The 27,905-nt window shown below is 39.1% G+C and overlaps 1 protein-coding gene and 1 long non-coding RNA gene across 2 annotated transcripts in view; one reads left to right on the forward strand and one right to left on the reverse strand.

Annotated features, from left to right (window-relative positions):
* LOC112542685 (uncharacterized) overlaps positions 1-27,905 on the forward strand; it is a 158,502-nt gene that overhangs the window by 98,408 nt on the left and 32,189 nt on the right. The gene's annotated exons all lie outside the window — the stretch shown is intronic.
* Positions 29-27,809, reverse strand: TNFAIP2 (TNF alpha induced protein 2). Its single transcript, XM_007432508.4, has 12 exons — positions 27,674-27,809; positions 20,513-20,875; positions 16,544-17,153; positions 14,886-15,000; positions 13,617-13,739; positions 11,467-11,567; positions 11,265-11,363; positions 9,486-9,612; positions 8,622-8,744; positions 5,632-5,787; positions 4,408-4,529; positions 29-1,750 (listed from the first exon to the last, which is right to left on the reverse strand). The coding sequence occupies exons 2-12, from the start codon at positions 20,859-20,861 to the stop codon at positions 1,609-1,611; spliced, it is 2,067 nt and encodes a 688-aa protein (XP_007432570.2). The 5' UTR covers positions 20,862-20,875; positions 27,674-27,809; the 3' UTR covers positions 29-1,608.

Below are 27,905 nucleotides of genomic sequence, written 5' to 3' on the forward strand. Positions count from 1 at the left end.
GATTATTATACATCACAGTTCAGTACAATTCCTTTTTCCCTTTATTGTTGCATCTAACCTTCCTTGACATTCACCAGAGGTCTGATGTGCATATACAAAATTGCACAGAGATTATAAATACATTCGTGCATTAATTTTATTTTTGTCTTGTAATGTTTTGGGAAGACTTTGATGTTCATAGAAATGCACATAGCATTACACTGAGTGAGGCAAAATTAAGCCAACTAAAGTCAATAGAGAATGCTAAAACTCGTGTGGACTGTAATAAAAAAAATAAGATCTTAATTTAGGATGTTTTGATAAAAATATTGGTTTAAAATTTTGATTTGAGATGATAAACAGAGGAAGGTGTTTTACTTGGTAGAAGAGAAAGCACAAATGCTCCAAAAATGTTCTCTGATCTGCTATGTCCTTGGAAAGAAAGTACAGTCAACGATATAGAAAATAACTTTCAAAATATAAAAATTCTTTGGGAAATCTAAACGCTGCTCTTTTTGGAAGCCCATACTTTTATTCTCACTCTATCATATTCAATTTTTTTTCTCCTACACTCTTGATTCCAGAATATGAAGTATCCATGAGACCTCTGACAGAACTTACAATAGCTACATGGATGTTCTTTCCTGTGGGGCCCAGTATGACTACTACGATTGTATGTGCATATGTCCTGGAGACGGGAGGAACTATGTTATAATAATTAATTACATTTTAATGCACATTTGAGAGAACATATTTTCATAGAAATGTCTTAATTAGAAAAACACTTAATATCAGAGCTAAAATTAAAGCACACTATATACAGCACCATGCTTGTATTTACAAGTATTGTGTACAGACATTATTATTAAAATTTATATACTGTCTCTCAGCTGTTCAAAGCACCATACGTGCGATCATCCATTTATTTCCTCACAACCTTGTGAGGTAGCTTAGGGAAGGGGAGAATGAATGGCCGAAAGTCACCCATTGTACTTTATGTCTAAGTAGGACTCTGAATGCAGCCTCTGGTCAGTTCTGTAATGCTGCACCACACCAGCTCTTATCTCAGTAGCTTTAAATCAACTGCTGAGTTAAAACTGGCTTTTGGTAAAGATATGCTAATAGGCAAAGATCAATTTACATTTGATTTTCATATGGTCATTTGTTTAATATCCAGAAGGATTTTCTACCCAAAGGAGCAGCTTCTGAGAGCTTTTGCTGGATGTTTCTTAACTAAGACTATATCTAAAGTGTTCTTTTCATGCTGTTTCCTCTCCAGTTTCACAGAGGTCTTTGTTCTCTTCATTCCATCTGTCCCCCAGAGAAATCATATGCAAAACATGGAGTTTTTCCAGCCAAATGCTTTAACAAATAGCAGAAATTCTGTACCACCTGAATGAGGTAGTTTGGAGGAGATCTGGCCCCCAGTTTTTATACTGGAAAATGAGGCAGCAAGGAAATGCTGGATACTCTGCAAGATGAACATATATTGTGTTATATTCTATCCCAGCTTCACTGTTGTTTCCAGGGTTGATTTTTGAGTTATACAACTCTGCCAGGCAGTGGGACTTTATCAAATACAACTTCTCCATAAATGGAAATTATCCCAGTTAAGCTTCTGGCACAAATCTATAGTGCCCTGATGTTTGAAAACAGTGATGATGGTGGCAGTGTGGCAGTTCCCCGAATGTTTAGCACACTCAGAATGCTTTTCAACTCAGCACTGGATAGGTTGCCCTTGATGTACAAGATGGCAGACAGATGTCTCTTGCTGTGTTGGAAAGAGAAAAACAAAGCATGAGAAATGACAGTAAAATAGGGAGAAAAATGGCCAGATGAGATGAGAAACAGCAAATCTGGGAATCTCAGCTTTGCGTACATTTATAAAGGACACCAACAGATACTCAAAGCAAACCGAAACATACTTCAATATGCCTCTCTCAGCCGCAAAAGTAGCACAGAAAAGGATGAATGCAAAAGGAAGAAGCTCATGTGACAAATATTTCCTGTTGGAGAGCTCAGTGTTGCTTGTTTTTTCAGGATAGAAACTGCCTCTCATCCTCTTGTTATTCATTATACATGAGGACTAATAGAAATTAGTTTCTGGATCATTTCCTTAACTGAGAAGGACTGCTGCCTTCATGGAGAGTATGACTCACCATGCAAAACTCCTTGTGTGAAGTCCTTATCTTTTACTTTCCATCAGGAATGGGGCAACTAATTAGTCTCTCTTAGGTTGCCTCCTTTTTCCATTATTTTAATGCAGTTGTGAAAACAAGCTTTTTGATACTGGAGTATCCTAATGCTATTGCTGTTCAGATGACAGACATGTGCTTGAGTCAGCAATTTCCTCTGCTTACTGCCTACGTTTCCTAGATCAGTGTTCCCAACCTTAGCAACTTTAAGATATATGGACTTCAACTCCCAGAATGGCTGGTTGGGGAATTCTGGGAGTTGAAGTCCACATATCTTAAAGTTGCTAAGTTGGGAAACACTGTCCTAGATGGATTATACCATCCAACTGCAGCAAACTTTGAGGTATATCATGTAGGGCAGTTCAAGGACGATCCACCTTTTCTTTCTGCTTGTGTCCTGCCGAGGAGCCACGAAAGGTATGGCTGAGCAACTGCTGTGTGACTTGGATCAGTGCAGCAGAAATGTTCATTTTTTAATTTTATTTTAAGGGCACAACATTGGTCCCTTAAGCCATCTGAGGGCAACCATTTTGGGTCGAAGGACTGGCTTTAACATTTTGGAAGATGAAAAGTTGCAGAATACTGTATAAGACAGAATGTTGCAGAATACATACATAGATGGAAAATGGTGTGTAACACTAGCAAGGCTGATGATTTTAGGGAGAATTTTAATGAATATAACCTTACCAGTCTTAGTGAAGTAAGTCAGGGAAGAATATTCACACATTCATGTTTTAATACACAATTAACCATTGATTTAACGGAGCTTATTGACTTTGGACTTAATGGGCAAAATCTAAGCAGGAATATGCCACAATGGAATATTAGTGGCAGTGGCTAAGGGGAAGGAGGAAGGGTGGAAAGGATAACCCTGGGATGATCAGAGGATATGCTGCACTGAAACACTGATAGTAGCAACAGCAGCAGTTATAGGGAGGGAGGGAAGGTGCTGGGAAGTGCAGGGGGAGATGGGCAGGCTGATGGGATCAGCTAGAGCAGTGTTTCTCAACCTTGGCAATTTTAAGATGTGTGGATTTCAACTCCCAGAATTCCCCAGCCAGTTCTGGGACTTGAAGTCCATACATTTTAAAATTGCCAAGGTTGAAAAATACTGTGCTAGAGCTTCAGTGGTGGCAGCAGAGGGGAGGGAAGAAAAGGAAGATGCCGGGAAGATCAAGAGATGGATAGGCAGGGAGCTTATTGTTAAGGTTACCCACCCTCACTTTTATGGGCATTCAGTTTTAAAGGAGCCTCTTCTCCCTTATTAGTCTATTAAATGGAAGGTTTACTTACTTCTATCAGCCTTTTTGGATGGCATGTTAGATCATATCTGATTAGGTGGTGTCAGTAAGATAGAATTCATAGTACATCTGCTGTTACACTGCCTATATTATAGAAACTTCTCTCAGCTAAGACTCCAGGAAATGCCAAACAATTATATAGAAAATTCTTATTATGAGATTAATCTCCAGAACAACTGAAAAAGTGATGACCTTTTATGCTAAAGAACGTTCAATACGTGATGGGATTGTATGTCTGCAATTATCTACTATTGCTTTTATGTGATCTAATATGTGCTTACTCGCATATGGATGTGAGAGTTAGCTTTCACACTGTCGGATAGAAACAACTTGATAGCAGATCTGACCATTGTCAAAACAAGCGGCAGACGGACTATGGGCCTCCCACTCTAACAAAGGGGTTGGACAGCCTGTTGCACAGGTCAGGCAAGAGATAAAAGTGCACAAGTGTCCAAATCTTGATCCTGTAAACAGGATTTAACAACACTTGCTAGAATTGACTGGTTGGTTTCAAATGGCAGGCAGGACTGAAATCAATTAGGCAAGCTCACACATATCCAAGAACTTATAATAGGTAGTATTTTATGGAACAAAACTTAGAAAACCGTAACAAAATAATTCCAGTGACTCTTGTTGGTGAGATCTTCTATCAAATTGTTTCTGTCTATGGCAGAACTAGTTCTCACAGTGGACGCAGCAGAATTTGCTGGCGGGGGGACTTTTAGAGTTTACAAGAAACTTTGCTGTCTTGTTTTCAGTAACAGTGGTTAGAGGGAACTCTTACATAAATGGAATTCTGTTGCTGCAAATGGGATGCTGGGAGATTGACCATCCCTGGTGTAGATGGTAACGTACTGGCTCAAAACCTCAGAGGAATCAATCGGCACTGGGTTAGCGCTTAAAAGCAATTTCATAAGATTTTTCCCCCTTACCTGAAATCAGGATATTTAGTGGCAAGCACACTGACTTCAACCATAATAGCATCTAGATCTTGAAGTCTGATGATTTCAGACAGGCTTGGGAGAACAGACTTCAGCCATGTGGCATTAGACCCCTACCAAAATAAAAGAGACCATTTAAATATTTCACTCTGCAGATTCCTGCCGATTATAAATTCTGTCACTCGTGTACTTCAAGATGCTCAAGATCAGAGATGGGCAAACTAAAGCCTGCATGCACCCATCCCTTTTTTCCCCCAGCCTCTGAAGACCACCTTCCCCCTCTCAGCAGCCTCACTGAAAAACAGAAGTACGCTTTTCAATTTAAAAAGAAGTCAAGCAAGAACATATACTGAACACTACGTAGGCAAAGCACATGTATTTTGCTTAAATAAATGAACTTAAATCCCCAAATTGGAAAGGGCGGTACTGAAAATTTCAGCCCCACCCTCTCCAATGATGTAACTGGACTACTACAGTACCCAAAACTACAGAGGCTAAAAACAGTAGAAATACTGTTAGGCAATTGATAAAAAGATTTCTTGCCCCTGCTCTAAACAGAGAATCATTGGACAGAGGGTGGCAAAACCTGCTCTAAGTTAGGTGGAGAGACCACAAGAGCAGTAATTTGAATCTAGTCTCCCTGGAACTTCTGTTACTCTTTAGGCAGCTTTTTCCAGTTAGGTGCCCTCCTATATGTATTGGATGTTAACATCTATAAACAGAATTTGAAGATAAAATTCTATAAACAGAGGTTGAAGATGGAAAAGCAGCTAGTTCTGAAACATTGATCTACACTTACTGACAGGAATTTTCTCAGCTTCCAGGCAGGAATCTTTCCATGCCCTGTTCAGAAATAGAGAATTTTTGTATGCAAAGCATGTATTCTGCACTGAGCTATGTGTATTCCACCAAGCATTAAGCCATAGTTCTTAGTCCAGCAGGAACCTTTTGGTAGGTCATGGGATTCAGGTTGGAAGGTGATGAGAGTAGGCTTACTGAAGACTCAAGTCTACCTATCCCCCTTTACTGTCAGCATATGACTTCACAAGGTAGATACAAATGGCTACCTGAGTTTAAGCCTGTTATCTGTTTCTCCCAATCACCCATTTGCTAAAGAACAAAGCTTTCTCACTCAAAACTGGAAGAGGTTACTAGATGCCCCAAGATCAACAAGGCATCCAGACTGGAATTACAGGACTGGAGATGCAGACTTACGTTCTCTGTGCAAAATGTGTACAAAATGGAAGCATTACGTCGGACAAGTTTAGACAATTGGTTTTGCTGTTCTGAAGATCTGAAGCTGACTTTCTTCTTCATAAGCCTGAAAATGTACTCTTGGACTAGATGGAGGTGAATTTTTTGCATGACAACCTGTAGCAGAAGCAGCAAGTGGTTAATTCTCTGAGATCAATTACAGGGAAGAGACCAATTCTACTGCCAGAGTTATAAAAGTGCCATTGAAGACTTTCCTGATGTACATAACTATTCTTAAGACAGCATGGTTTCTATGGCCTGTGGAGAAGTGCTCTAGAATAATGGTTGGAAACTGTTTTTTAATGCATTTCCTTGAAAAAAATCATTTGAGGCTACATACCAGTGATGTGGGTAGGGTAAGAGCTGACGGTGACAAAGAGAGCTGAAAGTAGTCAGAAATTACAATATTACAGAATTATAGGGTGCTCTCTCTCTCTTCCTCTGAGCAAGAACATGTCTCCTCTCTGTATTACTCCATCCAACTCTGACTTGCCTCTCTATCTGTGGAAGCTGCATGAAATTTCAGCAGCAAGGGAATGGTGACTAGATTTACAAATATTTTTGGTGGCAAGACTGAGTGTTTAGCAAAATTGAATCTTGCATCTTTCCCGAGCCACTATACTCTGTACATTTTATTCCAGTTTCATAACTAAAATAAAGAAGCTTCTTTAGGAACATAGGAAGATGCTTTTTATCAAGTCAGACCATTGATAAATCTAGTTCAGTGCTGGATACCCCAGGGATGAGCCATATGTGGCTCTCCAGCTGTTGCTGAACAAATAATTCCCAGCAGCCCCATCCAGAGTGACTAATAGTGAGGGGTGCTAGGAATCACAGTTCAGTAACAGCTGGAAGGCCCTGTATGGCACACTCTAAGTCTACACTGGCTGGCGATAGCCATACAGATTTTCAAACAGATGCTTTTCCAGCACTACCTAGAGATGGTGAGGATTAGAAACTTGGAACTGCGGTATGCATGACATGAAGTCTGCCACCAAGTTACAGTCACTGTAGATTATTAATAATTCATAGAAAGCTTTTAATCTCCTGTTTGTAGTTTTTTACTCAGCATATAAACTGGAGTCATCTCATATTATAATGAATTTCCCATGTCATTGGATTTTAAGTTTGTTGTTCTTTGGTAGTTTGTTTTGAAAGAATTAGGATGATTATAATTATTATGATTATGATGAGAAATAAACAATAAAACTGCTCATGCTGCTCATCAAGCAGTTCATAATCCCAGGAACACAGAAGATTATTTTAGGAATGCATAAACCATCAATTTGACAGGCTAACACAGGGAAGGGGTGTCTGTTAAACCAGAATGTCTGTTAAATCTGATTGGGATTTACTCATGCATTTTGTATGTAATTTATTCATGGATATTTTAAATATCTTACACATTTTATGCATGCATAAAATAGGAATGAGATTTTATACAGGTGTATTTTACACATGCATAAAATGATAGACAGGATTTATGCATGCACAGATTCTGACCGCCGCATCTGATGTCTGCTAAAACAAAGTTCACTATACTGAGGATTAACTGTCCAAAAGTAGGAAGTGAAACAAAAGGGCCTTTGCTTGGGAATTTGTACTGGATTTTGGAAACAAACTGTAGAAGCTGAATCTTCTCACCAGTCGCTGCCTTTTTAACTCAGATCAGGAGCCTTCCAAAGCCATAAAGAGAACAGACAAATTCTGACTGAAAGCCTAGTATTTAAACCTTAAGCACAGATCTATAGATAGGCCTTGATTGCTGTGTACTAAAATAGGGAATTTTTTGGTTAGTATATGGCATTATTTTCATTTGCAATAAAGAGACTAATCTTGTCAAGTTATGTCCATGAGCCTTCTGCCAAATAAGCCAATTCATGAATAAGGGATTGAATTGCTGGAAAGCCAAGATTTACAACTGAGCATGGTGTGAATCCATTAAAAAAAATAACAACAAGCCAGAGTCTTCTAAGTCCAAAAGAAAAAAAAAAGAGGCTCCTATGTTGGATTTATAGAATGGGACTCCAAGTGAGATCAGCACCCTTGAGCCAATCCAGGATACCTTGACCTGGGAAACCTGGAGTGCTGCCACATATTTTTCAAAAGTAGATGGAAAGAAGATTTAAAGAAGGAAAACGTAATAGGCCCACCGTTTTGTCACTCCTAGGGATTCCAAAGATACACTTGCTATAATTGCAAAATGAAGTGGGGGGTGGGGAGGGATTTTTGCTGCCTGAAAAATGCTGGATATTTCTCTGCTTCCAAAAGGACAATTTCTCCCATCCAAGTAGCAACCCATCTCTCATGTTCTCAGATCAGGACTTCAGCAAACATGTAGACTGGACTAATCTAGCCTTTAATCTTCAGAAAACCCAGAGTCCTTTTCTTGTTGTCAAACTAGCTGTGTTCTTCATCTGACTCCATCAGGGATAATATGTTGGAATCCAAACCCAGACAAGAGATATTTTTAGAACTTGGGGTGAGGAGTTTACCTCTTTGGGTTGAGGTCATCTTGATGTTAATGAAAGGAAAACAGCCGATCTCAGCCTTTAACCTGTAAGTTGTAATAAAAAGCCTTCAAGTTTTCCCTCTCCCCTGATGTAGTTCTCAGCAGCTTTGTAACATTTGCACTGTTCTAACATTTGGACGCAGAAAACGGTTATTTCAGAAAGCTGTAACTATGTGCGTACCATCTGCACTGATTCCATTTCTACCCATTGGTACGCTGGCTGTGAAGGCTTTTGTAATGTTTCAAAACCATGCAAAACGTGTTTGATGGGGACAGGTAGCCATGGAAATACATGTGCATGCCATGAAAAGCAAAGCTTTTTGTAAAACCACATTTAACTCTTAGTTGTCCACCTCAAAAATTGGCTCACTTCACTCTTAGTGCTAAATTTTGAAAACCATAAAAATGTTTGCATTTGCAGTTCCTTGTATCAACTTACCTGGCGATGAGGCTTTTTAAGCATTTTGAATAGACAGGTACGGGCTTCCGTGACTGAAATTATTTCATCCATAACATCAGTGCAGAAGGCCCATTTCTTCTCAGTAAACTTTTTAAAAAGAGGCTGAGGAACAAATGTTAAAAACTTGAGTTTTTCGAAAAGCAAATTCTTATAAATCCCCCTTCTTTCTTTGGGGAAAACCATATTATTAGGTATTTTTCAAGCACCATCTAATTCTATCACTTTGTTACATGACTGGGAAAAACTACAAACTAAGACAGTTCTACTGTCCCTTCTCCTTCATGGCTCAAGCATCATAGAGAGGTGGGGAAAAGACTCCATTGCTCCCTTAATGCACATTATAATTTATTTATTAGAAGTATTTACATGCAACATTTCCCATACCTCCTTAAGATGGTTACAGACTTGTTTTATTACTTTTTTGTTCACTTTCTAAAAATGTTTCCCTGGGAGACAACATTTTGCCACTGAAGATTAAAGATACTAGCAAGGCTAACTATTCCATCAGGGAGAATGGGTAGTCCTTTGGGGTGATGACAGACTTGGGGCTATTTGTCTTAATTCCTCCCCCCCTGCCACCACTGCCCTCCAGTGGAAGAGAAAACTGTTTGTGTCACAAAGATTTTGTTTGCTTTTTGCAATAAGGTAGGATGAAGCTGCTTTTCCATCCTTAGAACCGAAGAGACAGTCATCCATTCACCGTCACTGAATGGGGAAGGTAGGTTTCATCTTATTCTTTGCCTCAGGCAGCAAAAGATCTTGGATGAGCTGTGTAAGGAGTGATGGAAATATATCTGTAGAAATATATAGCAATGGAAGTTTATAGTATATCTGTAGGAATACCTGTAACTCTCGAAACAAGCGGTGAAGGAACACATCAAACCCAATGTTCTGAAGATCATTAAGCGTAGAAAAGATTTTTGTTTTAACATCACTCTCAGCTGAGTCTGTGCTTTTCTCTGTATGGGTCCTGAAAGTCCAATAAAAACGAGTTAAAGGTTCTGTTCTTCAGTTTTAAAACATCAGTTCTTGTCTTTATGCCTGCAGCAGCTTACAAAATCCAGTGAACACAATAATAATGTTCTCTATAATTCTTAATAAAATGAGAACAACAACCATAGCAATCATCATGATGGTTACTAATGATAATTTATTCAATTTAGGTGTCACCCAACTCCAGGCAACTCTGGATAAGGGTCTGCACAGATTGTTCATGTGTAGCATTCAGTCTCAAAAGGAAGCAGCACCTGGCTAATGTCTGTTTTTGGAAGCTAAGTAGAGATGGGCCTAGTTAGTACTTAAAGGGGAGACCTCCAGGGAACACCAGGACTGTAAGGGAACTTGACTGAAAAATTTAAAAAAAAAATCCAAAAGAAAGCAATGGCAAACCACTTTCATATTGCTGTAAAACACAGAACTAGCCATGAAGTCGTTACGATTCAAGCTCAAAAATGGATGCTTTTCTTTTAGCATTAAATGAATACATTCATAGCAGATGGATATTTGAAGCTTTCTGAATCTTGGCTTTCGGCTTAGGGCTAAAAGATCTGGGCTGCAAAATCAAAACAACCATTCAACAGCAGCAAAGAGATATTTATTTATTTACTGAACTTCAATGAATGGGGTAATAGAGGAATTAAACATTGTGCAACATTTTGTACAGATGTGATCCAGGAGGAAATAATGATAGATAACATGAATGCAGGGTGGAAATAAAGTAAGAGTATACAGAAAAAAACATTTGGCCTTTTGGAGACACGGGAATGAATGAGAATAGTACCTGCTTAGAAAAAGATCTGTTCTGAATAAATAGTTTAGTCTATTCATATGTACACCTGGAAAAAATGAATCATAAATCCTGATTGTTTATGGTGAATGACTAGAAAAGTTAATAAAGGATACATGGATGTCAGGCCTAGCCCAAGGAACTCCTAGAGACCGTGCAGGTTCAATCAGCAAGGTTTATTAGCTAGCGCTTGTTTACAGAATCTTCTCAGACTGACCAGTAGTTCCCAGGCACAACTCTCTACTATCTTCTGGAATGTTTAGGGATGCGCCAGCTTTCTCTGCTTATCTCCAGAGTGTTGCTCTGGAGACGAGAGCACCGTTTTCACCCCCCTTCCTCCATTCCAGTCCATCACAATGGATGAGAGGTTGAGATTGTTGGACTGATCATTTTCTGATAATGTCAAGAGTATGTTTTGGAAAAAAATGGACTTGGGAAAAAAGGGGAAAAATGAAAGAAACTAGAGGGAAAGTAGAATAAGTCTTACATGGAAAAAAGTATAAGAAGAATCTCCTAAGAAAATGAATGGAAAGTGGATGTAAGAAAATAGAAAACAGAGTAAGGAATAAGACAATAGAATGAGGAAGAGAGTGAAAGAATTAGATTATGAACTGCTATAGAAATGTGTAGAGTTATGCTAATGAGAAGTATGAAGAAAAATGCTTGGTGTAATGATGAAGTGAAAGACGCTATGGATAAGAAAAAAATGAGAATGTTCAAAATGAAACATTTTGCACAGCCCTACTAGGTTTCTTGGTTTTCTGATACATACATACGTACGTACATACATACATATAAAATAATAACAACTTGTAGCACTATCATTCTGTTCTTACCGGAAACTCACACAATTGTTAATGTTTGCAATTATTATCGCTTCAAAATATTGGTTGTGTTTATTTTCTTTAATGAACATCTCCAGTTCTTTCCTGTAGCTAGAGAGATCATAAAAGTGAGAAATAACCATTAGTAAGTTTGCACTGGAATCCAAGCATGCCATGATATGAAATGTACTCTCCCAACCATTTGCTATCTTACCTTTGCAGAAAGGTCAAGAGTTTTGTCAAAAGCAAGACTGACATTTGGTTGCCCAGCTCTGGAGTGATGTCCTCAGCACGCTTTTGTGCTCCATAGATAGTCTAAAACATCCATCAAAGAATCAGCACTATTAACTTTTAATATATAACTCTCCCATTCTACAAGCATGATCATTAACATTCCCTCTAACAGGAAACTCAGAGGATTTACTAGTAAGTGAAATGAGATAATCCCAAAGAACAGAGAGAAATGAATACTATTTGGGAATTAAATGAAAAAAAAAATTCCAGAAACAAATGGACTAGGACTTCTGTTTCTAACCTTCAAGCATTATTTTTTGTCCATGCTCTTCAACCTACTCTTCCACAACCCAATTCCAGTCTGATCAGTACCACAAGATTCCTTTTCCAGGCTGACTGAAACCCAGAACCAGGAAATTCCTAAGGATGTTAAAGTGACAATGCATTTTTTGGTGACAGCTTCCACATTTCTATTCCAGAATGACAAGATTCCCTAGTCATGTAATCAAATTCTTCCTGCTTACATTACAAGCTGAACACTGTGGCTCCACTCCAGTAGTCAGGAATGTTGAGGGCGTGTTTCAACACACTTTTAAATGAAAATCAGAGTAACCTTAATGGTTGTCTTGTTGGAAAATTTTGAAACCAGAATTTAATTTTTGGAATTTGCACTGGTTTGCTTCACTGTTGTAATGCACATTGTTTAATGTTAATATTTAAAGCAGATTTTGGAGCTGAAACTTTGTCTCTTTAAAACTGCAAAGTTAAAGGCTGCCATAGGATGTGGTTTGTTCCTCTGCCAGCTGATGCAAAATGGGAAAATCACAACTGGCTGAAGGTCTACAGAATCTGTAAATGGAGGTAATGCAGGAAGCAGATGGTGAAGACCACAGCTTAGGAGAACAAAGCTTGCAGTGCTGTTGGAACATTTCCTGGTTGCCTGGAGTGGACACATAAGCTGAGCAAGCCTGAGGGAGGGCTGCAAGATCACCATTCTGTGAGAAAAGAAGGTAAAAAGCAGCCAAAGTAAAGAGCCTATCAAAAAGTCTAAACCAGAAAGAATGGGATTGGCAAGCTAGACATGAGAGGAGAAAAAGAAGAGTATTATGAGCAAGACTCCAGGTGGCATTCCATCACTGCTGGGCAACAGATGCACGTGCCCACCCTCTGATCTCAGCCCAGCTTCTCTACCTTCTGCATCTGCATTTACAACTCATCTCATTGGGATTCTAGTTAGTATGGGCCCCTTAACTGGAACCTACATCTCAGTAATTTGTTTGAACTCTTGATAAAGGAAAAACTCTATAAATAAAAAAATATCATCTATTTCTTGTCAGTAACCTTTCATTATATCATTATATTTTCATTATAAAAGTTGCTTGCTTTTCCCTGATAAAACAGACCAATTGATTTTAGTCTTCTATCTTTAATTATCATTCTGACATAAAATAGGGAAGTTGTGGAAGGGGACTGCCCAGTGTCTGTAGGTCTATGTGGTGGTGTTTTTTGGGGGGGGGGGGCACTGTATGTGTGTGTCAGAAGAACAGGGTCCAAATCATAGACAAAATTGGATTTAAAGTGCAAACCCATGGATAACTGAACATCATAATTTGGGATCTGTTCTAATGACAAATTATATTTGCGCAGCTCTCGATAATAAAACAACCTAAGGGTTTATTAGGAAGTCCAAAGATTTGAAATGAAAAGGTTGAGTATAGGAGCACTGGAAATGTACCACTGACCTTAACAGTGATTAGAAAGTTATACAGCAGGCTATCCATCATTTCCAAAGCCCTGCTGACTTGCTGCAGTCAGGGTAGGAAGCATAAGTAGTTTTGCTTTACATTTTTTGTTCTAGCACGTATTTCCTTTTTAATTCACCCACTGAGACTAGTGGCAAATTACTCTGCCAGCCTCAACTGTCACAGTGTGCCAGAACTGGGGATGGGCTGATGGGAAAAAAAAAAAGTCCCAGTGGAACAAAGACTGTCCTGAATGCCCAGACCACTTCCACTACCAGGGTGGATTTATAATCATAGATCATTCCATAGATATGCTGCGGTTCTCTGGAGAAAATTTTCAGGAGCTGATTGTATAATATTTACACAAACATAAAATACATGTTATTACCTGAATGGCATCTATTGATAATTCACTATGAAAATAACCATCCAATTTCTCTGGTTCTGTCCCTTGCATCCATCTCTTGACTTCCATTTCCAAACACTTGACCAGCCAACGTTCAACAGAATCCTTTATAAGATAAAAATACCAAAATATAGATTAGCAGCTGTCTCTTTAGAAAAGCACGTATATTTAAGTCTAATGTGTTGTTAAAATGACTGAACAGCAGCTCTATTGCATGCCAAACACTGAACTACAATTCTTCCACTAAGTGCGAAAGGGTATATGAACAAGGCTTTTGAATGCTGGGCTTCAGTTTAATAGGCCATTGCCCTCCCAGGTGAGCTAAATAGGTGCTATGGAATGAAAGCTGAGAAAGAACCAAAACTGTCCACCTCCAGCAAAGTGTATTCTGGAAAGTCCCACTTACATCACTGGTCCCTTTTTGACTCTCTGGCAACAGTAGCATCCAAAAATATTTAGGAACACATATTACATTCTCTGCAATAACCCTTGGCTTCTTGATGTGATCCTGCTGGGAACAGGTAAGTGGAAGCAGCACAGACATCAGCACCAGGGAGCCCTTGCCCAATTCTGGGCCCTAGCATCTATATTGGGATACCAGATGCTGACATTGGCCCTGCAAGGAGCAGAAACATCTTTGCATCTACATTCCAAATTGTAAACTGCCCAAGAACAATGAGAAAAGAATGACTTACAATTGTATCGAAGCACAAATTACATGGTTAAGATGGAGTTCCTCCCTTTCCCATTATATTACCAATGCAGTAGTATTACGGCCGCAGGACATTTGGGTTGAGTTACCACATTATGCTAAGCTAAAGCCTGTTTTAACAATGGTTTATTGAATAAGCCACAGTAGCCTAGTTTCAAGTGTAATATTAAACTGGAAACCAGCTTACAAACCACAGTGGTCGCGTTCACATATCACATTAAACCAAAGCTAAAGAAGCCAGAGTATGGCTTCAGTACATGGGCATCTGTAGGGAGATAAAAAAAAATGTGGTGGGTGTGAACACAGAATCAAAACCTTGCCCCTAAGTCTTAGAAAAGGGCAGGGCTTTGATCGTGAGGTTGTACCTGCTGTCTTGATTTTTTTGACCCCCATATGGGTGTGATGTGAGAACTCAACCACTGTGAAAAGTGGAAAGCTGTATCTACAACTGAAGAACAAGCGTGATACATTTTATAAATTCTTACATGAACATAACCAATCTGCAAAACTATGGAGTAAAGAACATGTAGGTCTCTTACCACTTCATCCGTCAAATAAGTCAATTCAAGCTGTTTGATCTCTCTCAGTGGCAACAAGCTTCCAAGACTAGCTTCATCCAACTCTTTGACTAAAGCACTGTGATTTTTTATTTCCCTGAAATAGCCAAAAAGTATCTCAAAAGCTGGAAACGTATGCTTTCCTGATTTTTTAAATCTGATTTCCCAAAAATTCTCAATAGAAAGCAGATGTGAAAGTAGGCTAACTGCCACAGAAGGCTTGGATTCCAGTGTGAAAACCACCCATATTATATGACCAACATTCCACATCTGACTTGCTCTCAGGCTTCAAGAAATAATTGATACTGGCAACCTTTATAGTGAGAATTCAAGCTGCTGAAACAGGGTGGGAAAGGCATTTAAAACAAACTTTTTTAAAAGAAGGCGAGATGAACCCACCTTGCAACAGGCAAGAAATCTGAGAAAAACACTAGAGTTGAATTAGTGGGGAACACTGAGGTCAATTGTTCAAAGTTGATTGAAAAGAAATACTGCTTGGAATATCCATATCCTGCCCTTGTTCTATTTCCTTAAACAGTAATTGAGAGTAACTTACATTTAGATTTTTTTCAAGCTTGCCTTGCATTTATGCTACAGCCAAACTCCTTAATAATCCCCACTAGAGTCTAAATAGACATAACAATGTTCTCCACTATTGAACAGATTCAAATACATAACAGCCTAAGAGGTAACAATGAAAGAGGCATTTCTGATCAGCATAGGGCTGCTTCACCAGCTTAAACTATTTGTTTATCTATCTCAGCATTATCTTCTAGGGATGGAAGAATTTGTTGACTTCAATTTCTGTAATATTCATATTTTTTCAATCACAAGCCTATTTCAGCTTGCTTTTGTATCCGTGTGTACATATTTTTTTAAAATCTGCATGAAAAATGGTGTGTTTTCAAAAGAGCATGTTTTCAAATTTCCCTGCTAATGTGCATTTTGGCAAACAATTTCCCCTAAGGCCTATTTTTAATACATTCCGATGAAATTTTCTGTTTGTGCTTGCATTTTTGTATGCATTTTTAATAGAAGAACTGGATAAAAAGTCTCAGAGCTAAAGGCCAATTGCTTTCCAAATCAAGAATTCAATAAATGCTGCATAAGTTACTGATATGCTTCCGGGTATGATTCATGATGCTGGTTATGACCTATGAAGCCCTATATAGCATAGGGCCTGGTTACTTGAGTGACTGCATATCTTCCATGATATCACATTAGCCAATTTGATCCAACAAGAGTTGGTATGCTCCAGGTCCCTTCAATTAAACAATATCATGTATCAGGACTCCAGAAGTCTGTCTTCTCTATTGTGGCGCCTGCCCTATGGAATGAGATTCCTTCTGATATCTGTGTGATCCTCATCCTGCTGGCATTCTGGAAAGCCTTAAAGACCTAACTGTTCTCCTAGGCTTAGGGTTAGGTTGGTTAGGGCCCCCACTAGATGATGTGTGATTGTGGTTAATTATATCCACTATCAGTTTTTATTGTTTAGTTGTTTATTTTTTATAATTATTGTATTCTATTCTCATGCTTTATTGTTCACCAGTTTTATTATATACTGCCCAGAGTTGGTTGGTGTCTAAATTGGCAAGGCTTGCAGCAGAACCCAGATATAGTATAAATTGACTACATACTTTGGATATAAATTCTGCACCCAGGTGAGGAGAAGGTAAATGTCTTGATTGTTCAATTCAAACTGAGCAAACATCTCCATCTGAGAAGAGAAGCAATGGTGGTAGAACTTGGCGTAAGTGTTGCACACCTGAAAATGCTCAGGATAATGATGTTTAATATGCTGCACCACCGTGATCATGTCCTCCTTCATAGTCTTCCCCATATGCAAGAAACTGTTAGCAGTGGTAGAGAGGCCCTTGTTATCAACCAAAGGAGGCCCTTTCATTCGTTCTTCTACAGATTTCTGGATAGTGTTCCTCCATTCCTCTTTCCACTTTCTGGGTTGGGAATACAGAGATCTCTCCTCCTCCTCCACCTGGTTAATTACTGTTCTCACTGCATTATTCAGTAATTCTGGCTGTGCTGATGCTATGCTGATAGATGAATGTATGATGCTGAGGACCGCTTGCTTTAAAACTTCAAATAAAGCTTCAATTTCAGTCTGATTGCCTAGTGTTTCTTCTTCGCTTCTGCTATCCAGATTGCTGTTGGATTCTGTTTGCATGATAAGAAGATGTTGACTGGCTTCATAAAAATTTTGGTCCTTAATCAGCTTTCTGATTTGGTCAGCTGAAAAAACAAAGTAGGAATTCTTTGGTAGTCAATAGCATGTGATTAACAGGTTACTAATTCATTCAAATTATATTCCCCCAACTTCAACTCAAGTGTACTCAGAGCAGTTCATGGTTTAAAAATGTATGCGTGTGTTGCTTTTTTCAAGGAGACAACAGATTTAGATTGGTCTCTGTAGCTACCCTAAATTTGTTCTCCGTGACTTCAATGACTACCACCTTAAAAAGGAGGAAAAAGACCTGTTGAGCATACTGTGTTGGGATGAGTCTCTGTCCTTCACAGCTGAGAGGGTGAGAGATCATCCCCAACATATTAACCCTTAGAAAACAATGAAAAAGCTCTCTGAAGCACTGTGTAGTTTCTTGAAGATCTACTGCCCTTCTAGAATGATTTGGAAGGCAGTCTGGTATCGTAGAACTTATATTATTTCATCCATGGAAGAAGTGTGGGAGCTCACCTTGATTATGGGAACTCAGCTAAGAAAAAGAAATCCCAGTGTTTTTTGACCTTAATGAGCCTTTACCATATTTTTGGACTTATGGTGCTCAAGGATGCAAACTCTCTCCAAGTAAAAAATGAAATAAGCAGATATAAAGCTGTGGTCTAGGAGCTTTATATCTTGCTAATTCTTTATTTCCCATCTGTAGTCTAAACATTTCTGCTACCTTATTTTATTAAACTGATCAATCCAGCTTGAAAATAAGTTCAATGGACCATTCAGGGGAGGGAGTATCTGTTATTCTGGATGTCCACTAAATCTAAAAATGTGTCATTTGTGGTAATTTATATAATTTGCATTATGCCATTATTACACAAATGATGCAAATAACTCCTGGACGAAAGGCACGTTAGAAATCTAATAAATAAATTTCATTTTAATCAATTAAGATCATTTGCAGAATTACATCAATATGTAATTTACATACATTTAACTGCTTTTGTCTGGACTTTCTTGGGTACAACAGAATTGTCTTATTTGGGGGTGATACCTGGATCAAAATTTTGTTCATGGCAATGTTCACTGCGATGCAAGTCTGTTAAATTGTGGTTTAACTGTGTCTCAGTAGGGTAGAAAGTTTTGTTTCTGATACCCCAAAATCCATTTTGGCCTTTAACAGTAGTCAAAATGAATCAGGAGCTCACTGTCAGAAGAATAATGTTCTTCTTCGAAGTGTCAATGAGTAGCATTTGCCCTGTGCCATTCCTCAGAAATGTTAAGTGATGTGTACATCAGTAGAGTTTTATAGTAAATCTGTGATGCAGCATGTGCAGAGAGGTAATTACTAGTCCAAGATCACCTGCCTGAATAAAGGGTTTCAATTCCAAATCTTACCCAGTGGCAGCCATTCCAGCAGGATGATCTCTCACCCTCTCAGCTGTGAAGGACAGAGACTTATTTATTCAACCTATATGCTGAATATACATTGAAGGAAGCTGGATTGGAAGAAGATGAGTTTGGTTTTTAAATTGGAGGAAGAAACATCAATAATCTGCAGTATGCTGACGTCTACTCTGATAGTTGAAAATACAAATGATCTGCAAGCTCTAGTAATAAAGATCAAGGAGCATAGTGAAAAAATGGGACTAAAATTAAACATAAAGAAGACCAAACCAATGACAAGAGGTATAACTACCAGAACTGATAATGAGGATATTGAAGCAATAGCTGATCCTGTAAGGCAGAATCTAGCTATCAATAGTAAAGGAACAAGCAGTCAAGAAATATGCTGCAGACGAGCACTTGGAAGAGCAGCCATGATGGCCCTGGAAAAGATTTTCAGATGCCATGATATGTCCATACCTGTAAAGATCAGAATAACGCAAGCAATGGTATTCCGTGACTCTCTATGGAAGCAAAAGCTGGACTTTCAAGAAGCAGGATAGAAAGAGTATTGATGCTTTTGAACTTGGTGTTGGAGGAGACTCCTGAGAATTCCATTGACAGCCAAGAAAACAAATAAATGGGTCATTGAACAAATCAACTCAGAGTCCTCACTCCAGGCACAAATGACCAGGCTCAAACTATCCTACTTCGGATACGTTATATAAAGACCTAGCTCTCTAGAGAATGCTCTAATGCTGGGAAGGTTGGAAGGAAGGAAAGAGAAGAAGAGCACTAGCGGCAGCAAGGTGGATGGACTGAGTTACAGTGGCAATGAATGCACTGGACATGAAGGACCAGGTTAGGGACAGATCATCATGGAGGAAATCTATGTAGCTGCTAAGAGTTGACACCAACTTGATGGCACATAGTCAAAAGCAGATTTAGTAACAGCATCAGGCAAATATCTTTGGCAAGGGAATTCCAAAAGCAGGTCCTATCACAAAGACCCTCTAGCTAGCAGCCATCCAGTAACTCTGTGGTTGGAGAATTGTGGATGAATCTCTCTCAAAAAAAGATCTAGCAACTATTCAGATTAGTCTTGAAGAATATCACACCCTGCCTTCCTCTTTCCATCTCCAACCCTATAATTTTTTGAAATATGTATGCTGTGAAGAATTTATTTAATACATTTACTGTATATGGCTGCCCACATACATATGACTCTGGGCAGCTAACAATAACAAAATAAAAACAACCCAAATTAAAAAAAACAAACAAACCAACACAAACACCATAAAATAGTAGCCAAGAACACTCAGAACATCCCACACTCAAATTAACCATGAAATGGGCTCGCTCATATTATTTGGGTCCCAGGCTAGATGGTAAAGCCAGGTTTTTAATGCGAAAGGGCGGGGGGGGGCGCAGAATGATATTCCAGAGGGGACGATATCCCAGAGGGCACATGCCAATTTGAACTCTTCCTGCTTTTAATTGATCCCAATGGAAGAATTACTTTACTTTAATATTGGTAGATACTAAAAACATATTTCTAAAAGTTAATAGCAGTTTGACAATGGGACAATTAATTAAAAGAATGGGACTTCTCTTTTACAGATCTTTAAGCAATGGCAAGCAAATAATTTTTTAGGGATGAAATAGGTCGACATATCCTGCATTAAGCATGGGATTGGACCTGATAGTCTACATGACCGTCCAACTCTATACAAAACTTACCAACTATTTCATATGTCATTGTCTTGCATGAAGACAGGTGTAATTTTTAAAAAACAAGACTGAAATTTTCAAGATGGCTAAATCTTGTGAAATTACAGCCAACTCACACTTGAAATTTCATGATTTCACCATTCAATTTTTTTAAAATTTTCATTTCTATATTCTGTGGATGCCACTTAGAATATTTTGAGTGTTTGATGCCTAGAGACACTGCATTGCCAAGTCCTCTTGTAAATCTACATAGTGGACAATAACATATAGAAAGAGGCTGTCCTTCCATATGGTCATTCTGTACCTGTAACCAGTTGACAGTTTTCCTTCTGAGGTTTCTTTTCTTTGCTTTTCCCACCTCTGTCAAATAAATAAACAATTTTTTTCCTTAGTCCTTTTTTATGCTTTTCTTTAACATGGTCTGTTCCAGTGACTTCCAAAGGTGATTGAGGAAAATATTCAAGGGAGGGAGTCAGCCTGTGGTTTTCAGTTTTCATGTTGTCTTTAGGATGGGCTTCTTCAGAGGATAATTCAATTGACACTGAATCAGGTTCTGATTCAGATGATGTCGAAGGCTTGGCTGCCTTCTTGCTTTCAATATCTTTAGCAGGTTTTGGAGGACTGCTATAGAAAAAGGGCATTGATTTTAGCATCTTCTTCTCTGACCCTGCAAATTATATTAAGAAATTATGAGACTCCATAATTTTCATTCAGTAAGTAAAGACAGGTAATACTACAGGCAAAATAGAGATAAAATATTCTCAACATACTATGACAATGTATCCCCATTAGTTGAGAAAGCAAGAATATTCTGAGGCTCAAATAATAACGCTTAACGGTATAATAGAGTCTTTGGATTCTACTGTATATAACTGAGAAAGATAAAATACTATAACTTTATAGAGTACAGTGGTACCTCGAGTTACAAATTTAATCCGTTCCGTGACTCTGGTTGCAACTCGAATTGGTCGCAACACGAGGCAAATTTTCCCATAAGGTTCAATGTAATTACCGTTAATCCGTTCTGGCGTGGAGGACAGGGAGGTGGCTATTGCTTGGAGGGAGAGTCAGGGGCGGAAAAATGGCCGCGGACCACGTGTCAGGGGCGGAAAAATGGCCGCGGACCACGCGTCGGGGCGGAAAAATGGCCGCGGACCACGCGTCGGGGCGGGAAAATGGCCGCGGACCACGTGTCGGGGCGGGAAAATGGCCGTGGACCACGTGTCGGGGCGGGAAAATGGCCGCGGACCACGTGTCGGGGCGGGAAAATGGCCGCAAACGTGTCGGGGCGGGAAAATGGCCGCGGACCACGTGTCAGGGGCGGGAAAATGGCTGTGGATCTGGTTCGTAACTCGGGGTGGTTCGCAACACGAGGTAAATTTTTGGGGCCGGAGCTGGTCATAACACGAAAAATTCGTAAGCAGAGGCATTTGTAACTCAAGGTACCACTGTATCTTTTGGTAATATGACTTAAAAGTTTTCAATACTATACAGGTAGTCCTTGGGTTATGACAGCAATTGGGACTGGAACTGTTGTCACTAACCCACACAGTTGTAAAATGTGATGTCACGTGACCACATTGCTTAGCTACAACAGTTCCAGCAGTCCTGACTGCCGTAGTTAAACAAGGAGCCTGTGTGTCGTTAAACAAGGACCTCATAAGACCTCAACTTCTGACTTCCTGATGGTTTTCCCACTGACTTTGCTTGTGGGAAGTTGTCAGGGAATGTCTGAAATCACAATCATATGACCTCAGGAACACTGCAACAGCCAGAACTCTAAGGACCAGTCTTAAGTCACCCTCATTCAGCACTGCAAGTTAGAATGGTAGCTGAACAAGTGGTTATAACCTGAGGACCACCTGTATATAAACACTCTTAATGCACAATACGAAGCAAAAGTTATATTGATTATAGACAATGAATATTCTTGTTTCTAAAATCCATACAGATATTTAGTCCTTAAAGATCTTCCTTGCTTCCCAACCTGAAATCATACTTGTGGGAAGGGAGGAAAGTAAAGCACGTCATTCATTGATCAGCACTGATCAGTGGTACAGTGGTACCTCGAGTTACGAATTTAATCCGTTCTGTGACTCTGGTTGCAACTCGAATTGGTCGCAACACGAGGCAAATTTTCCCATAAGGTTCAATGTAATTACCGTTAATCTGTTCTGGCGTGGAGGACAGGGAGGTGGCTATTGCTTGGAGGGAGAGTCAGGGGTGGAAAAATGGCCGCGGACCACGTGTCAGGGGCGGAAAAATGGCCGTGGACCACGTGTCGGGCGGGAAAATGGCCACGGATCCGGTTCGTAACTCGAGGTGGTTCGCAACACGAGGTAAATTTTTGGGGCCGGAGCTGGTCGTAACACGAAAAATTTGTAAGCAGAGGCATTCGTAACTCGAGGTACCACTGTATATTCACAAGGATCTTCGGGGATCTAGTGCAAGCCCTCCTTCCCTATTGCTGGAATAGTCAATCTGTAATCCTTACAACAATTACTTGTGGAATGGCTTTATACTCTGGCTGGGGAATTCTGGGAGTTGAAGTTCACACAGCTTAAAGTTGTCAAGGTTGAGAAATACTGCTCTATCTTAAACCGACACAGGTTTTTGAGGTAGACCCAATAGGCTTGCTGAACATTGGCTGGTGATCTTATGTCAGTCTTCTCCACTCCAACAACCTGCAGCTGTGCCAGATTTTAATTACTTCAACCTCTATGCAATACTGAGAATTACAGGACTTATAGCCTGACACAGATGGAAGGCACCAGACTGAGGAAGTGTGACTTATCATGAAATTAAGAATTGCTGCCAGTGCAATTGAAGAAAGCAAGTAAAACAGGTTTGAAGAAAGCAGGTAAAAGAGTTTTTCAGAGATTGCATAATTCTGTTACTGAAAACTAAACACACCTCTGTTGTGTTGTTATTGTTGTTAATTCTTTTTTTTTTACCCATCCAATAACAGAATTTCTTTGGGTCATGTGTTAATAACAAAATTATTTTTTTATCAGTGACATGTTTTAATGCAAATCACTTTAATTCTTATTTTATTATTTGAAATATTCATGATGAATTGTTTGGTGACCCTGTACTGAATCCATAGGCAAAATAAGTAATTTATATCTATAGAACAGTTTGCCAGTTGGCCTAGAATGAAGATTACACTTAGCTTTAAAAGGCATGTAATGGAATAAGTGATGCTATATAAAAGTTTTGTGGCACATTAGAGTCATGAATAGGACTCAAGAGTCATTTGTTATATGCACAAAAATAGTATGCTGTATACACTCATTTTAACTGAATGATCTTTGCAAGTGTTTGTATTCTTCCAAGGCAGATCACAAGTTACAGAAAAATGTATTAATTAAATCACAATAAGTGACTGGAATGTTAGAAAAAGCTCCCTAACCTGAAGAACATTTCAACAGTGGAATCAATTACCCAAAAATGGGGGTGGGGTCCCATTTACAAGATGTGTTCAAGAGAAAGCTCAGTATCAATCTCTCTGTTGGATTTCTGCACTGAGCAGGAGGTTGGATTTAATACTGTTTAAGGGCCCCTTTCCATTTCTAGAATTCTGTGATTCAATTATTAAATATGGAGCATGGAGCAACTGAGAGTCCATGTGGAAGAGGCCTGCTATCTTCCTTGCCCAGCCTCTTTCTTCTCCAGTTTTGTTGATCATCACCTTTCCCCAAGCTTGCGTTCTTCAGATACATGGATTGCACACATCCTCTAGTTCAATCCATCTAGAGGACACCAGGTTGGAGAGGGCGGCATTATTACTTCATTAATCTTTTTTTTATCTGTTTTTTTTTCTTTCTGTAGTTGAAATTTGGATTTTAAGTAGCTTTAAGGCTGAATCTGTGTTATGTTTCAGTTTATGTCATTCTTTATGGGGAAAGCCATTTATGTGCCTCATAAAGCATAATACTGAAAATAGCTAAGATTTTACAGGTAATCCTCGCTTAACAACAATAGGGACTGGCAAATTGGTTGTTAAGCAGGGCGGTTGTTAAGTAAGTCACCATGTGACTAGACCCAATTTTATGACCATTTTTAGAATGGTTGTAAAGAGAATTATGCAGTCGTTAAGTGAATCCAGCTTCCCCAATGAACTTTTTTGCCACGTGATTTGCTTAATGACATGATTCGCTTTACAACCATCATAAAAGCTTGCAAACTGTGATCATGTGACTGCAGGATGCTGCAACCGATTGTAAATGCAAGCTGGTTGCCAAGTGCCCTATTGCAATCACGTGACAATGCGACGGTTTGTGATGGTTGTAAATGCAAGTACAGGTCATTAAGCATTTTTTCCAAGGCCACTGTAACTTCAAATGGTTGTTAAATAGTCGTTAAGCGAGGACTACCTGTATAATGAAAAAGGATGTAGCATCTACTTCTGGCAGCATCAGTTTTTAAAGGGCAGCAAATAGTTTGCTACTTCATTTGCTTTCAATGTATTTTTATTGCTTTCTTGCTTCCTGTACCAAAGCAACCTGGTGGTTCGAGGTATACTGCAATTGTTGCTCCATCTCAGCAATGTATCTTGGGTTAGCCCTAAATAAATGCAAAGAAAGCAGATGATCCATATAAAGAATATGTTCTGTTGATGAAAGATTTCTGCAGGTGACCATAACTAATTCTGGTGAATACTGCTTACTTTGTCCCACCTCTGCTGCAGACAACATAAGGTGAATGTCTGTATATTCTCAATTATCTGTGCAAAACATTCATGTTTTCCCTTGGTAAATCCATACACAACTGACAAAACCAAGGTGTCTCTCAGGGCAAAATTTCCCAGTAAGGAAGAGAAAGTGTAAGCTACTTACAGCAAAATAAGTGAGCAGTAGCAACCGTAGAGTAACAGTTCTTGTTTTTAATGTATTGTTTATTTTTCTTGTGACAGGAAAGAAGGAAATATTGACAGCAGGGTCTCTCAAGGGAGGAATACAACCATAATCCAACTCTAATTACATCTGAGAAACAATGGCTCTATAATTTTCCAAGTTTAAAATGCTACCTAATTATGGGGAAAGTACATAGGATGCGAAATACTTCCTTTCCCAAACTACACACCAGGATATCTACAAACTGCAGACTTAAAAAAAAAAAAATGCAGCGTGACATTTACTGTACCTTGACACTTATAAAGGATTGTGCATTAGTCCTTTAAAGCAAAGTGGCTAAACCATAGTAGGCAACATAATACCTTCTTGTTTTAGACTACAGTGTGTACCATTCCTTGCCATCAATTATGCTAGTTGGAGCTGATTGAAGCTGAAGTCTAAAACATCTGGAGAGCTTCATGGTTTATATCAGAAGCCATTACGATTAAACACTGGATTTTCAATCCATCTTAATGGATTGAATTGCATTGTTTCCCACATCACATCTATACATTCTAAGAGAATATTTACTTTCAAATGTTGCTTCCTTGTGTTCATTTCTCAATTTAATTAGTTTGAAAAGACTATAAATGTAGGCATGACATGCTTCTATTTAGAGTTCATTGAGCTGGCTTATTTTGAAAAAGGGAAAATGTGTAAAAACAAATTATAAACATCAGAATTAAATTAAAATCAGTTCAAAATTTAAGCATCAGAAGTGTTTCAAGTAAGTTTTATTAATCCTGTTTTAAAATTTAAAACAGTCACAGGTTTTGTCATATAACTTGCAAAAAGAAAAGGAAGAAGGGGAATTCAAGAAAATTAAAAAAATTGACATTAGAACAAAAACATTACTTGGGCACATTCCAATCAAAGGTTAAGTACTTTCATAAACCACTAATTTCAGTTAAACCACAGTATTATTCTATGGTTTGAATGTTTTTCATCAAACCAGATAAATGGGATTGCTTGAAACATCAGCAATTAAGGAAGACCACATAAAGCTGCACTCCACCCTATCTCAGAAGAAAATCTTTCACTCCATGAAGAAGCAGGGTTAACAATTTTAAAATATTTTTAAGAGAAAGTAAAATTTACACTTTTAAAATGAAAACACAATTAAGCAGTCATTTCAAGCTTCCTGTAAGCATCTAAAAAATATCTAGTCCTAAAGATGACCTTTTGTCAAGTTGTCCTTCACACCATCTGTGTTTTACGGTTTGCCTCACCTGTTTGATTGGATCACAGCCCATGGATATCGGAATTCTGTGGTTTCTTTGCGCTGCTGATGTGAGAGGATATTTGGAGACAGATAGAACTCCATGATAAGCATATTTCTTTCTATTCCCTACCCCATCCTTCCCTAACCTATACTAGTAGGAAAAACTCACTTCCAACTATGGTTTGCCTAGTGTTTTAACCAAACCAGGGTCTGACAGATTCTTCTCCTTGCAAGCCAAAACTTTTCAGATTCTGGTTTGTTATGAGACAATTCAGCTAGGTACCCTGGTTTGGATAAAATCCTAAACACACCACAAATTTAGGTTTCTTGCCATATGTAAACAAAACATGTAATATAAGATCTGAATGCACGGTGTATCTGTGGCTCAGCATGTTGTATACCTGTTGGTTGACTTAAATATTCAACAACCACAAATGGTGACTGCCCCCTAATGAATGGTTGCCTTTTAACCATCACTGGAAGAAATATTGCAATTTGGTTCAAACATTATTTTAAGCCATAGTTTGCTAAATGTGGATTGAATAAGCCATACATGGTTGAATTCATATATTATATTAAGCAAGCCTTCCCACTGAATGTGTGGGATATTAATAATATGAATAATAAAATTATAACATTATTACTATTGGGAATTGCCACTCCAACACATCTGGAAATCATCAGGTCAGAAAAGGCTACCATAAATCATAGTTTACAAGCCATAGTTGGCTGGATTTGCATAATAGCCTAAACTATATATACCACTCCATTTTTTTTATCATGTGGTTTCCAATTCTATTAATTCTCACTCCTGGTTGCCATGATGCATTTAATAGATTGGGAGGCCTTGTTTCTAACTGAGACTGCCCTGGAAGTCAATTCCCGCAAAGTTACAATTCGTGGTTTTCTCGAAGAGAACCTGGACCCACCCAGAAGACGGGAACAAGTCTTGGCGAATCTTCCCGGCAATTCTATTATTTAAAGAATTTGCTGTTTCACAAACCTATGTGCGATGTTTACTTTGCTTTCTCCTTGAGCAGCTCCAGCGGGAAAGGAGAAGGGCGGCAGATACAGAAGGTAAAGGACAAAGGCGATGACCCGCCGGAGCAAGAAAAAAGCCCCGAGATCCGCCACTTCGATTGCGTTCGTGCATCACGCTCATTTTCTGGACTTACCAATAAAACGATAAACTAACCCAACGGGCTGGAGCGCCACAGAATGCCAAAAACTAACCAAGGTGAAAACTAACGAAGATTAGCACAGGTGGTGCGAATACGAGCGCTAGGTCTTTAACAGAGTTGGGTTAGCCAAGGCGGCGGCGAAAAGAGGAGGTTAGGAAAGGACTTACGGTGTCTGTTCGCTTGCCAGCCCTGACTTCAATCTCCCTCCACCGGCGGGCTGATGCACGGACTCTGCTTTGGGGGGAGGTTGCACTCAGGGCTATATAGCAGGAAGAAGGCGGGAGGCGAGGGCTCGCCTGCTCCCCAGCCCACGCATCCTGGGGGAATAAGCGGCTGGAAACCCCGCCTTGCCCGGGATGAGCCAAGAGGCCTGGGAAAGTTTCCCGCAAAGTGGAATTT

The sequence above is a fragment of the Python bivittatus genome, unplaced genomic scaffold, assembly GCF_059951505.1.
Source record: "Python bivittatus isolate LINGU-HERP-01145 unplaced genomic scaffold, Pbiv_v1 ctg000580_np1212, whole genome shotgun sequence".
Taxonomy (NCBI): Eukaryota; Metazoa; Chordata; class Lepidosauria; order Squamata; family Pythonidae; genus Python; species Python bivittatus.